The sequence below is a fragment of the Gopherus evgoodei genome, chromosome 6, assembly GCF_007399415.2.
Source record: "Gopherus evgoodei ecotype Sinaloan lineage chromosome 6, rGopEvg1_v1.p, whole genome shotgun sequence".
NCBI classification, from domain to species: Eukaryota; Metazoa; Chordata; order Testudines; family Testudinidae; genus Gopherus; species Gopherus evgoodei.
The window spans coordinates 41,505,698-41,517,774 of NC_044327.1; the positions used below are offsets into that span (position 1 = coordinate 41,505,698).

The window sequence follows — 12,077 nt, forward strand, 5'->3', positions numbered from 1 at the left end:
CTGGAGATTTAATCACATGACAATCTATAATAAAAGATTACTCTTTAATTCCTGGAGACTCCAGGCCAATTCTGGAGGGTTGGCAACCCTACCAGTAAATGGAGGGATTAGAAAGATTTGTGGCAGTGTGTGCATGATACAGCACACTGCCACCATAGGTGCCAGAACTAGGGGTGCTGGGGATGCTGCTGTACCCCCTACCTTGAAGTGGTTTCCATTATATACACACACAGTTTACAGTTTGGTTTAATGGCTCTCAACACCCTCCACTGTACAAGTTGTTTCAGGACCCCTGACTGCCACAAGGATGGGGGATGCAGTGAACAGACAAGGGGAGCAGTGGGCACAAGGGGAGCCCTAGAGCTGCAGTGGGCAGGTGGGGGAGCAGACAGCACAGAATTGTGGATGGTGGGGAGGTGGAGTACCCCGGGCTGCACAGGATGGCTGGGGGAAGTAGAGGACATGGAGATGCAAAAGGTGCAGTGGGTACATGAGGGACAGAGATTATGGGGCTGCAAAGAGGGCAAGGGACTGCAGCGTGGAGGTGACATGAGGAAATGGAGGGCATAGGGGTGCAGTGGATTGATGTGGGAGCAAAAGACATGGGTTTGCTGTTGGTGGATGAGTGCAGGAGAGGCCACAGAAGGGAATGGAGGGAGCTCATAAGCTGCCGGGGATGCAGAGAGCATGGACTTGCAATGGCAGAATCAGGGCACCGAGGGCATGATTACTCGATGGATGGGTGGATAGTGGGGAGCAGAGGGTACAGGGCTGCAGTGGGTGAGTGCCTAGTGGAGAGCAGAAGGCATAAGGGTGCAGTGGGTGGATCGGGGCATGACTGGTGGTGCAAATGGCACAAGTGTGGACTAGGGCAGGGAGAGGCAGAGGCCATAGGGCGGTAGCAAGTAGGTGGATAGTGGGAAGCAGAGGACCCAAGGACTCAGTGGCAGAATGGGGAAGAACTGGGTGGGTAGGGGGGTGCAGAGAGCAAGGGGGGTGAGTGAATACAGGAGAACAGTGGGTGGGTGTGGGAGATGCAGAGGGTACACAGGGCATGGGGCAATGGGGTCTTGAGGGCAGAGTGCGCCAAGGGCACAGGAGGCAATGAGGGCATGCAGGAGGGGGGTGCTGAGGCCCCAGAGGAGCAGAGGGCACAGGGGCAATGGGTGGGGGGGGTACAGAGAGCACAGAGGGAAGAAATGAGGGGATGAAAAGACAGGGTGCTGAGGCCCCAGGGGAGCAGAGGGCACAGGGGCAATGGGTGGGTGGTGCTTACAGCCCAGGGAGCAGTGAGGGAATGCAGAGAGGGTGCTCAGGGCTCAGGGGAGCAGAGAGGGAAATGGGTGGGGGATGCAGAGTGCACAGGGGAGCAGGGAGGGGATGCAGAGGGCCCAGGGCAGCAGAGGGGCAATGGGTGGGGGGTGCAGAATGCACAGGGGGGGGCAATGAAGGGATGCGGGGGGGGGGGTGCTGAGGCCCCAAGTGGATCAGAAGGGCAATGGGTTGGGGGTGCCGAGCATACGGGGGGGGCGGTGAGTGCAGGGGTGCCAAGCGCCAGGGGGGCCAGTAAGGGGATGTTCCCGGGGGGCGGGTGCTGAGGCCCCAGGTTGATCAGAGGGGCAATGGGTGGGGGGTGCCGAGCGCAATGGGGGCCTGTAAGGGGATGATCCCCGGGGGGGGGGATGCTGAGGCCCCAGGTGGATCAGAGGGGCAATGGGTGGGGGGTGCCGAGCGCAATGGGGGCCTGTAAGAGGATGATCCCCGGGGGGGGGGATGCTGAGGCCCCAGGTTGATCAGAGGGGCAATGGGTGGGGGGTGCCGAGCGCAATGGGGGCCTGTAAGGGGATGTTCCCCGGGAGGGAGGTGCTGAGGCCCTAGGTGGATCAGAGGGGCAACGGGTGGGGGGTGCCGAGCGCAATGTGGGGGGCGGTGCGTGCGGGGGTGCCGAGGGCTGGGAGCTGCAGCTCGGCTGGCTCACCCCGTTGGCCGCGGCCATCTGCACGACGATCTCGGTGGCGGTCCGGCTGAAGTACCTGCCGTCGCTCCCCACCACCATGGTGCAGCCCTGGCGGTCGCGCAGGTCGATGGAGGAGAGCAGGCTCTGCACGAAGTTGGGCAGGTAGTTGCGCTGGCTCTCGAAGAGCCCCGTGGGCCGCCGCAGCCCCCCGCCGCCCGTCGGCTTCTGGTCCTGGTAGGGGGCGGTCTGCACCGTGAGCACCGGGATGGGGCTCCCCTCCATCGCTGCCGCGGCCGCCCCCCCAGCGGCTCCCAGTCCCCTCGCGTCTGCACGGACACGGCCGCCGAGGGTTAATCCAGCCCCTCGGCCACCTGCCTCCGGAACGGGGCTCGCCTCGCCTTGGCAGCGAGCGCCGCCCCAGCCGCCTTGGGCTCGCCCTGCCCCGGCCCGAGCTCGGCGGACTCTCGCCTCAAACACTGCTCGGGAAACTTAGCCGGGAGCAGAGGAGACCCCGGGCCTCCTCCCTCACTGCGCGCTGGGCGGCGAACTGGCTCCTCCTTTTGAACAAGGACACCAGGGGCCTGCCAGAGCTTTGCCCCAGCCCAAAATAACCCTGGAAAGAGAAGCTGAGAATTGTTTTCCCCTGCCAGAGATGTAACTGGAGGCGCGGGGTGGGGAGGGGGGGTCTGAGCGTCACGCATTTGTTCCAGGGGATCACGTACTGTCAGCCCTGGAGCTTTTCCTTCTTGCACACAGCAACCCCAACCCCTGGTGGCTCAGAAATCGCAGCAGCTGAACAGCTGGGGATTTCAAGCACATGCTGCAGCGCTATGCCAGACCAGTAATAATGTAATGACAATTTTCACTTCTGCGGCACCTCCCATCTGAGAATCTCACCGGGCTTCACAAATATTAATAAGGGAGTCTCACTAGACCCAGGAGAGCTCGGGAAAAGACAGCTAGGGAAACTGGGGAATAGAGGGTCTCCAAGGCAGCCTACAGGAGATTCAAGGACGTAAGAGTAGTACGAAATCAAATCCTATGCCCCCTGCTTAATTTGTGACGAAATAGGTGCTGGGGCTCAAACAATTTTTTCCCCCATGCATCAAGCCCGGAGAGTTGATGCAGCAGCGGTGCTAGGGGTATGAACTGCCAAGCCTAAAGGAGACAGGGCACTGCCTGTGACTTTACTACAATGCCATCCTAGCACACAGACTCTCTCAAAAGGGGACATTTCATAGAGGTCTGCTGCACTGACCCTCAACCACCCATGATACTAAACCCAGGGAAATTGAATGGATTTCTATTCTAATAATTCCATTGCTGAGCAATAGTTTGGTACAGGGACAACCACTTGATCTACCTGCCTGAGGTTTCCCATTTAGAAAATTGAGGTAACTTTCTCACAAAGATGTTGTGAGGACTGGTGAATTCATAGGTATAGAGTACTTTGAAGAGTAATCAATGAGAATAAAAATACATGAGTTTTAAAGGCTAGGCAGAGCTGATAACCTACAGTTAAGATTGACTTAAACCAGGTGTGGACAAACTACGGCCCCGGGGGGCCACATCCGATCCTCCAGGCATTTTAATCTGCCCCTCAAGTTCCTGCCGGGAAGTGGGGTCCAGGGCTTATCCTGCTCCAGTGCTCCAGCCTGGGAGTGGAGTCAAGGTCTTGCCTCACTCCGCACAGCTCCCGGAAGCAGTAGTACGTTCCCCCTCCAGCTCCTATGTGGGGCAGCCAGGGGGCTCCGCCAGGGCCGGTGCAAGGATGTTTCGCGCCCTAGGCAAAACTTCCACTTTGCGCCCTCCCCCCCGCCGTGCCCCCACCCTGAGGCGCCCCCCTCCCACGGCAGCTCCCCACCCCGCACCCTCCGCCCTGAGGCACACACCGCAGCCCCAGCTCCCTCTACCTAAATGCCAGCGGCGACTGGGGCAGCCGAAGATCCGGCTGCCACGATTGCTCCTGAAGAAAATGGCGCCCCCCCAAATCCTAGCGGCCGAGGCGACCACCTAGGTCGCCTAAATAGTTGCACTGGACCTGGGAGCTGCCCAATGTGCTGCAGTGCCAGGGGACTAGCAGAATGGGTAAGGAGAAGAGGAGGGTAGAGGGGAGAGCCACCAAGAAGTAGGCTGAGGTGGGTGAGGAGAGGTGCAGAGCCAGGAACAGGAAGTTGAGGAGTGGGTAGTTAGAGAGACATTGTGTGTGTGTGGGAGGGGGAGTAGTGTATAAAGATCTAGACAAAAAAGCAGCATACATTTAAAATAAACCATGCCAGATACTAAAGAGGCTAGTCTCAAGTGTTTGTATAACTCAGGGATATACTGGCCTTTTGCTTAGAGTCCAATCTCAGTTTTATGGTTAGCATGGCACTTATATAGCATTTTAATCCATAGATATCATCTCAAACTGTTTTGCCAGGGACAGTAAATATCATTATCAGCATTTTTACAGGTGGGGAAAATGAGGCACAAAGAGGCACTATGACTTGCTCAAGGCCACCCAGCAGATTGGTGGTAGAGCTGGGGCTAGATCCTAGGTTTCCCAAGTTCCCCTCTTCTGCCTTACCTGCAGTACCAAGCTGCTTCCTGTGGTGTCCGTGGTTGGAAAGACCTGGAGGTCATTAATCCTGGTGCAGGGAGTGGAGGGTTACAAATAGGTGTCGGGGGCGTGACCCGGCCCTTTCCATCTGTCTCAATGGGAGAAAGGTTCTAGTATGGAAAAAACTGAGACTCTCTGGACTAGACATCTAACCATGGATATTTGCCTTATTCTCTGATATGTGTTAATTTCAAGAGGATGGCATTTCTATCTGCACATTTTAAAACTTAATATTTCCTTTGATTTCATCAGAAATACAGAGCCTGCTATTGGACATACGGCAGTTGTGTACTACAGTCTCAGTCTCTGCCTTACGCAGTCACCGGTTATAATGTCTAGAAATATAGCACTCTCTTTGGTGGCCATAATTAATAAGCTTGCCTGGAGCTGGTAGCTAAAAGAAACAACCAAGCATTTATGTTCCACTACTGTGTTACCAATGTACAGCCCAAAGTCTCCAATTATCAAGCTACAGTTGAGGATATTTTTTCCAGTTTTATCTGATATGGGATAAAAAAAATTGCAGTTTAAAAGGTTTAAGCTATACAGTGAATTGTTAATTTAATGCCAACTAGAAAGAGTGAAATTTAGACCATGAAATAATATATCTGCCAAACTTCTGAAGTATACCACTAGGAGACCATTTGGAGAAGGCCATTCAGTTGGCACCATCCGTAAGGCAGAGTTTGTCATAGTTATAGAGCATGATATCATCTGAGCATAATAGCCTTGAGGGCCTGATTTTCAGAGGTGCTGAGCATCTGCTTCTCTCCCTGACTTCAGCTGGCGCTGTGCTTTTTCTTGTACCTCACAAAATCAAACCTTTATTCTGTGGCTGCTTCAGCATAAGATTTTTTTTCAAAAATCTATCTTGTCAGAATTTCAGTCAAATGAATCAAGCTTTCCAATCTTCCTTTAATCCATGAGACAGAGTAACCATAACTGGAACTGTATAACTTCTAGATTACCGTATATGGGGAAATCTCTTGCTAAATCACCGTTTGGCAACATGTTGATTCTTGGCAGCACAAATGGGTTCTCTCACAGAATGTGTCTCTGCTGCACAGGGGAGAGAGAGCGTGGAGAGTACACATGTAATTTCACACATGATAGTATTGGATATGTTCTACATTTGCACTTAGAAACTGGGTGTAAACTGCTTGACTTCAATGGGAGAGGTGGGTGTTCTGCCTCTCAGGATCATGTCCTGTCACACAAAGAGAAAACACAAGTTCTGACAAAAAATACCTATAAGGAAGATCTCGAGTGCGCTCAGACTACCTGTCATGGCTCAGCCATGGAATTTAATTTATTAGTTTGAACAGATAAATATAGTTATAATGCCCCCTTCTTCCTGGTGAACAACTTGTCTAAGGTGGATCTCAGACATCTCTGGGGTTTTTGTTTGTTTTTTTGTTTTTGTTTTAAATTTTATCTGCACCTCATCCACTTTAAGCCTTAGCCACATGACTCTATTCTAACATCTTCCCATCAGTCCACATTCCCTCTTACTTACCAGTTGTGCCAGGTATAATTAATGAAGAATCTATTTCACATCCTGCACTTTCCAGAAGTGTTTGTAATAACTTCTATGCACAGGAAAAATCTTGCATAGAGAAGTAAATCCCAACCTGGACTTGTTTAATAAAACAAACAAACAAACAAAAAAACCCTTCTAGCTGTGGAAGGATTTTCTAGTGGCAGGGGAGCGCATGCTTCCTTTGCAGGGAGTGCATTTTATAGCTTTGAGACTGGTAGTTTGCACATGCCTAAGATTTTGTAAACAGTTTACAGGTTATTTCAACTATTACCTGCAATCTTTTTTCCTAACATCTAGTAAAAAAGATTTCCTAAACAGCAGAAAGAAAACCTGTATCATATAAAAGCTAAAACAACAAAACCCAAGTAATATTTACTCCAACCCTAATGCAACAGGGCCAATGTACGCAGACTGATGAATCTGCAGCTGGAATATGTATGTGTGCATGTCCTTTACCTTTTCTGATTTCAGACCTCCACCAGAAGTCATTATGTCCTGATCCTTTCTCCTGTCTACACAGCCATTTTGCAAATCCAGCATGTGGAATAAGTGGGTTTAGCCTTGACACATCTGTTCTCATTTGCAATGTACGCCGCTACCCCGATATAACACTGCCCTCGGGATCCAAAAAATCTTACTGCGTTATAGGTGAAACTGTGTTATATCGAACTTGTTTTGATCCGCCGGAGTGCACAGCCCCACCCCCCTGGAGGACTGCTTTACCACGTTCTATCCGAATTCGTGTTATATCGGGTCATGTTATATTGGGGTAGAGATGTACTTCCTTTTCCTTCTACATAAGCAGTGAGTAACAAGTGAATCAGATTTAAGAAACCTAGTGGAACATGTGAAGTAGCCAGTGGTCCACTTGATAGCTTGTTTGCACATGGAAGTGTTGCACTAGTGACTGCTCCAGGGGAGAGCCTCCAGAAGAGACTCCAGGGAGCAGCCTTGTATATCCCCAGACAGGACTTTAAAGAGGGCTTAATGTGGCTATATGAGACTATATTTTGTTTCCTCACCACTGTTGGCCTTCATATGAGCAAAATGCCAAGCTCCTGTTAAGAAGGTAGGAGAAATGGAATGTGACTGTGAACTGCTTCTCCTGCTGGTCACACTGCTGGCAAGACAGTTTGAGCTAGCGAGTGAGTTGCTGAATTGCCCCAGGACTAGGGTCAGAGTAAAAGTAATTGCTTATGCCTATGTTCAATTTTGCTTCCTCCCCACACTGGCAGGAGTTGCTCAATTATGTTATTGCTCATACAGGGCCTAATTCTGGCACCCTTACTCATGTTGGGTAGTCCCGTACTCCATGAACATTCCTGAGTTGTCCTATGGAACAACCCAATGCAAATAAGAGTGTCAGAATTGGACCCTCAGTAAATATACCCAAAAGTGAAAAGTTGTAGGTAAAACATTAGTTCTAAGTTACCCACAGAGTATAAGTCTTAATTTGTACCTCCTTGTTTTTAGGGGTTTGAGTTAGACATTTATCCCTCAACTTTCAAAGTTTTGCAGGAGATTGTGTGGTTTAATCCTGTGCATCTCTGAATATTTACAGCTGAATGTTATTTTCACACGTTTCTCTGATTTGTTTAATACTCTGGATTTTTTTTTGTAATTTAACATACAGTGGCAGGCATCTTTATAACCTATTTTTCATATTATACATTACTAATAGTTTCTAAGACTTTAATAAATCAGTTGTCAATATGACAATTGAGCTCTTATGGAATTATTGTTGTCCCAATCTGTAGCTTGGCTTTTATAAGCCAATTTGGATTCAGGTCTGCGTGAAAGTATTCCTTAATACAGTGTAATGGCTGTGTTTCAATAATTAGAACCCCACAGCTGTGGTGGAGAATGGCTCTTTTTCTGGAGGTGTAACTTTGAGAAAACAACTCCACAGGTTTCAGAGTAGCAGCCGTGTTAGTCTGTATCTGCAAAAAGAACAGGAGTACTTGTGGCACCTTAGAGACTAACAAATTATAATTCTCAGCAGATCACAAATACTTGCTCTTGATAGAGTTTTGTTGCCAGTGTTTTAATCCTTGCTCTCAGACAAAACAATGTTTAGCCTGCTTTTTCTATTCAGTTAATAATAGAGTTGGAAGAAAATGGCTTTCCTGTCCCATGTGAATTTCAAGATTTTTGGAAATTTTTCACATCCTGAACTGGGAGGAAAAGTTGAACCCTTGAAAATTTTCACAAACTGAAAACCTGACAAAAAAATAAAAAAAAATTCTGATCGGGTCAATAAAATGTTTTGTTTCAATAATTTCAAAAAATTTCATTTTGATTTTGACCTTTACATTTGTCAACCTTTTAAAATATAAATTAACTTACATTTCAAAATAAAAGTAATTTTAGCTGTTTAAAAAAATGTGAAAAAGGAATGTTTCAACAATAAAAATCAACTTTTTTTAAAACTAAGAAATTAGTTGATACCACCCCTTTCCTGCAACTAGTTTTGGTTTCAATTAATGTTTTCCCCTTAGAAAGTGTCAATTTTGTTAAAAAATTCTTGACCAGCTCCAGTCAATAACCCTTTTCTCTTATTACTTAATTCCACCATTAAATTAAAGAGAGAAATGTACCATTGAAGTAACTGGAAAACCTAGTTCTGTGGTGAAGTGAGAATGTGACCTCAAAACATGTCACAAATCCCACCTGCTCCACTATGGGGGCAGAGAGCCACCGGCAGTGGGATCGGTGCAGTTCTGCTGCTGGGGAGAGGGGGGCAATATGTGCTGCCTCCAGTGCCAAAGTAGGCTACGGCAGCCAGGAGCAGTAATTACAGAGTGAATCCTGTTCAGCCTCCACAATCCCAGGCTATAGGATGATCCTTATAGGTAGACTATTACTTAATTGCCAAACTCTTAACAAGTGTTTATTGACCATGTGCACGCTGAGGTTTTTCAAAGGCTTATCAGGGCCAGTGCAACCTATTAGGCGACCTAGGGCACTGGGATTTGGGGGGGCGCCATTTTCTTTGGTGGGCGACCACGGTGGCCGGATCTTCAGTCGCCCCGGTCACCACTGGCATTTAGGTGGAGGGAGCTGGGGTAGGGGGGGCATGGGGAGGGCCGCTTGCAACAAGTAAGGGGGGGTGGCATGCAGGGGAGCTGCTGCAGGGGGAGCATCTCAGGGTGGGGGGGGGGAACTGCCACAGGGGGGCGCCTCGGGGGGGGGCAGGGAGCAGCCACAGGGCTCCGGGAGGGTGCAAGGTGGAAGTTTCGCCTAGGGCACAAAACATCCTTGCACTGGCCCTGGCAGCTCCTAATCCTTTCCTCTATGGGAGCAGTGGCTGCTTCACGGCCCCTATATCCATAGGACTGCAAGCAATGCTGAGGTAGGATTTACAAACTGAGTCCATAAAAAGAGAGGATAAGAATATTTAATGCAAGTGATACTAACATGTCACTCACATACAATAAAGGTAATTTTTTATGGCATTTGTTTATGCTATCCTGGCAGGAAAAACGTTCAGGATTTTTCTTTAGTATGTTTCCCTCCCTCTCTTTCATCAGGGATGAAATAACCTTTCATCAACTAATCAAAATATCTACCTAACAAATATTTAATAACTTCCTTCTTTAGCCAGCAAATTTACTTTATGGTTCTTTTACAATTCATACTCTAACAGCAATAAAGCCCATTTATCAAAATAAACCCAAGTATCTGCTAATGATTGTCTCAATCTTTTAAATGCCTTTGATTTCCTCTTTGGCTATTAATAGAAACAGATATGATATAAGGGCAATTATTGCTTCATTCCTATTGTTTGAATATTTTAAATTACACAGCCAAAGGAATATTGCAATAACACTGAGGCTATGTTGCAGAAAGCTCAGGCCTATGACAAAAACAGTATTAAATTAATGAGAAGTAATTATTCTGTTAATCAAAAGGAATCGTTTGAAATGGCACCAGAAATTCAAAACATACCAGATTAATCCTCTGAGTTCTATATTATCATTTTCAGCATTAATCATTAACTCTAGAAGCAATGTAGAAAGTAGTCAAACAGCACCACCTGCAGTGAGAATATTTAGCACCGCCCATGTCAATGTCTGCACGGATATTCTCTCCCTGTGAAAAAAAGGCTTCATTTTGTCTCCACCACATTATGTTGCTCCCTCTGGTGTGCAGAGGTGAAAAGCACGGAGACCAGCTCATGCTGATTCAGTAATTAGTACAGGGGTGGGCAAACTTTTGGGTGCGGGGGCCACATCTGGGTATAGAAATTGCATGGCAGGCCATAAATGCTCACAAAATTGGGGGACGGGGTGCGGGAGGAGGTGAGGGCTCTGGCTGGGGGTGTGGGCTCTGGGGTGGAAATGAGGAGTTTAGGGTGCAGGAGGTTGCTTTGGGCTGGGATGGAGGAGTTTGGAGGGTGGGAGGGGGATCAGGACTGGGGAAGGGGGTTGGGGGTCAGAGGTGCAGGCTCCGGGCGGCACTTACCTCAAGCAGCTACCAGAAGCAGCAGCAGCATGCCCCCTGCCCGGCTCCTACACAGATGTACCGCCAGGCAGCTCTGCACACTGCCCTGTCCGCAGGCACCGCCCCTGCAACTCCCATTGGCCGCAATTCTTGGCCAATGGGAGCTGTGGGGTCAGCGCATGGAGCCCCCTGGCTGCCCCTACATATAAGAGTCAGAGGGAGGACATGCCACTGCTTCTGGGAGCTGCGCAGAGCCCTAACCTCAGACCCTGCTCCCTGGCAGGAGCTTGAGAGACAGATTAAAATGTCTGGAGGGCCAGGTGTGGCCCCCAGGCCATAGTTTGCCCACCTCTGAACTAGTATCAATTCCACCACCTCATCTTAATTAGGTGCCTTTATTTGGGTGTACAATTTTAGGTACCTAATTTCAAAAATGTTAGCCTCAGTCCTTCTGTAGATCCAGTTTCCTGGGCCAGATTCTGATTTAAATTGTATCCATGTAAATCCAGAGTTACTCCACACTCTGGATTCATGCAGGTGTATCTGAAATCAGAATTTGGTGCCGCCTCTGTAAAATGGGAGTAATGATACTTACTGGCACGTTAGGAAGTTAAATAAACTTTCTAACAAATAAAAGAACACCAGCTGCTGGAAGGCCTTTGTAGGAGCTGCATGGAGTGAGAAGTATATGTAGCAGTCCCACTGGGCTGCCTGAGCATCCTCTAAAAGTTGTGGATAGAGGCCAGTCTCCACACTTATCTTGCATAGGCAGGTGTAGAAGGCTGCAAAAGCCACGGACTATGAGACTGGTGTGAAGGCAGATCAAGTGGTCCCAACTCAGGCACAAATGGCGCAGAGGAGCAGCGGCTTTTGTTCCAGCACAGACTACAAGATTCCCACTCAGTGCAGCTTGGCCGTAATCCCTCTTTTTCTCCGTGTGCAATTGGAAGGAGGAGGAGTTGTGAAGTCTACACGGGACAGGCCCCATGCGCTCCTAGTGGCACAAGCATGGACTTCCCCTTGCAGCAGCTTCCACATTTGGGGCAGCAAAATGGGCGGCGGGTAACAAAGGCAGGAGAAGGCTCAGCCTACCCAAACTGCCTGCATGGCCCCGCCCACAATCCACCCCAAGTCCCCTCCTGCTTCCCACCATGGCTCTTCTTTCCCACGTGGCCAAGTCCTGGGCCAGTGGTGCTGGAACCGGGGAGGCGGGACAGAGGGCTATCGCCCTCCCATTTTTAAAAAGTGGACAGGCCTGACCCATCCCCTTTTCACCAGGGCGGACCCTGCCCCCTTCCCCTCAAGGCCCCTTAGTCCACCTCCCAGCCAGGCCAGCCCTAGGAAAGCCACGGCAGACCCTCCACCTGCCCGGGATGCGGGGAGGCAGAGAGCAGCTTCTGACCCATGTCTCCCCGCTGCCCCGGGCTCCCTGGCCTCCCGGGACAGGAGGAGGGTTCACGGCCCCACGCCAGCTCCCCACAACTGCTTGCATGGCTTTCACCGACCCGTCTCCAGTGGGTGCAGCCTGGCCATGG

The 12,077-nt window shown here is 49.5% G+C and overlaps 1 protein-coding gene across 1 annotated transcript in view; it reads right to left on the reverse strand.

The window, feature by feature from the left end:
- Nucleotides 1–2,578, reverse strand: part of PGM5 (phosphoglucomutase 5) — a 129,651-nt gene extending 127,073 nt beyond the window's left edge. Inside the window, exon 1 of the mRNA XM_030567509.1 lies at nt 1,979–2,578. Coding sequence (XP_030423369.1) covers nt 1,979–2,239 — 261 coding nt within the window. The 5' untranslated portion in view covers nt 2,240–2,578. The remainder of the gene's footprint in view (nt 1–1,978) is intronic.
- Nucleotides 2,579–12,077: the final 9,499 nt, after the last annotated feature.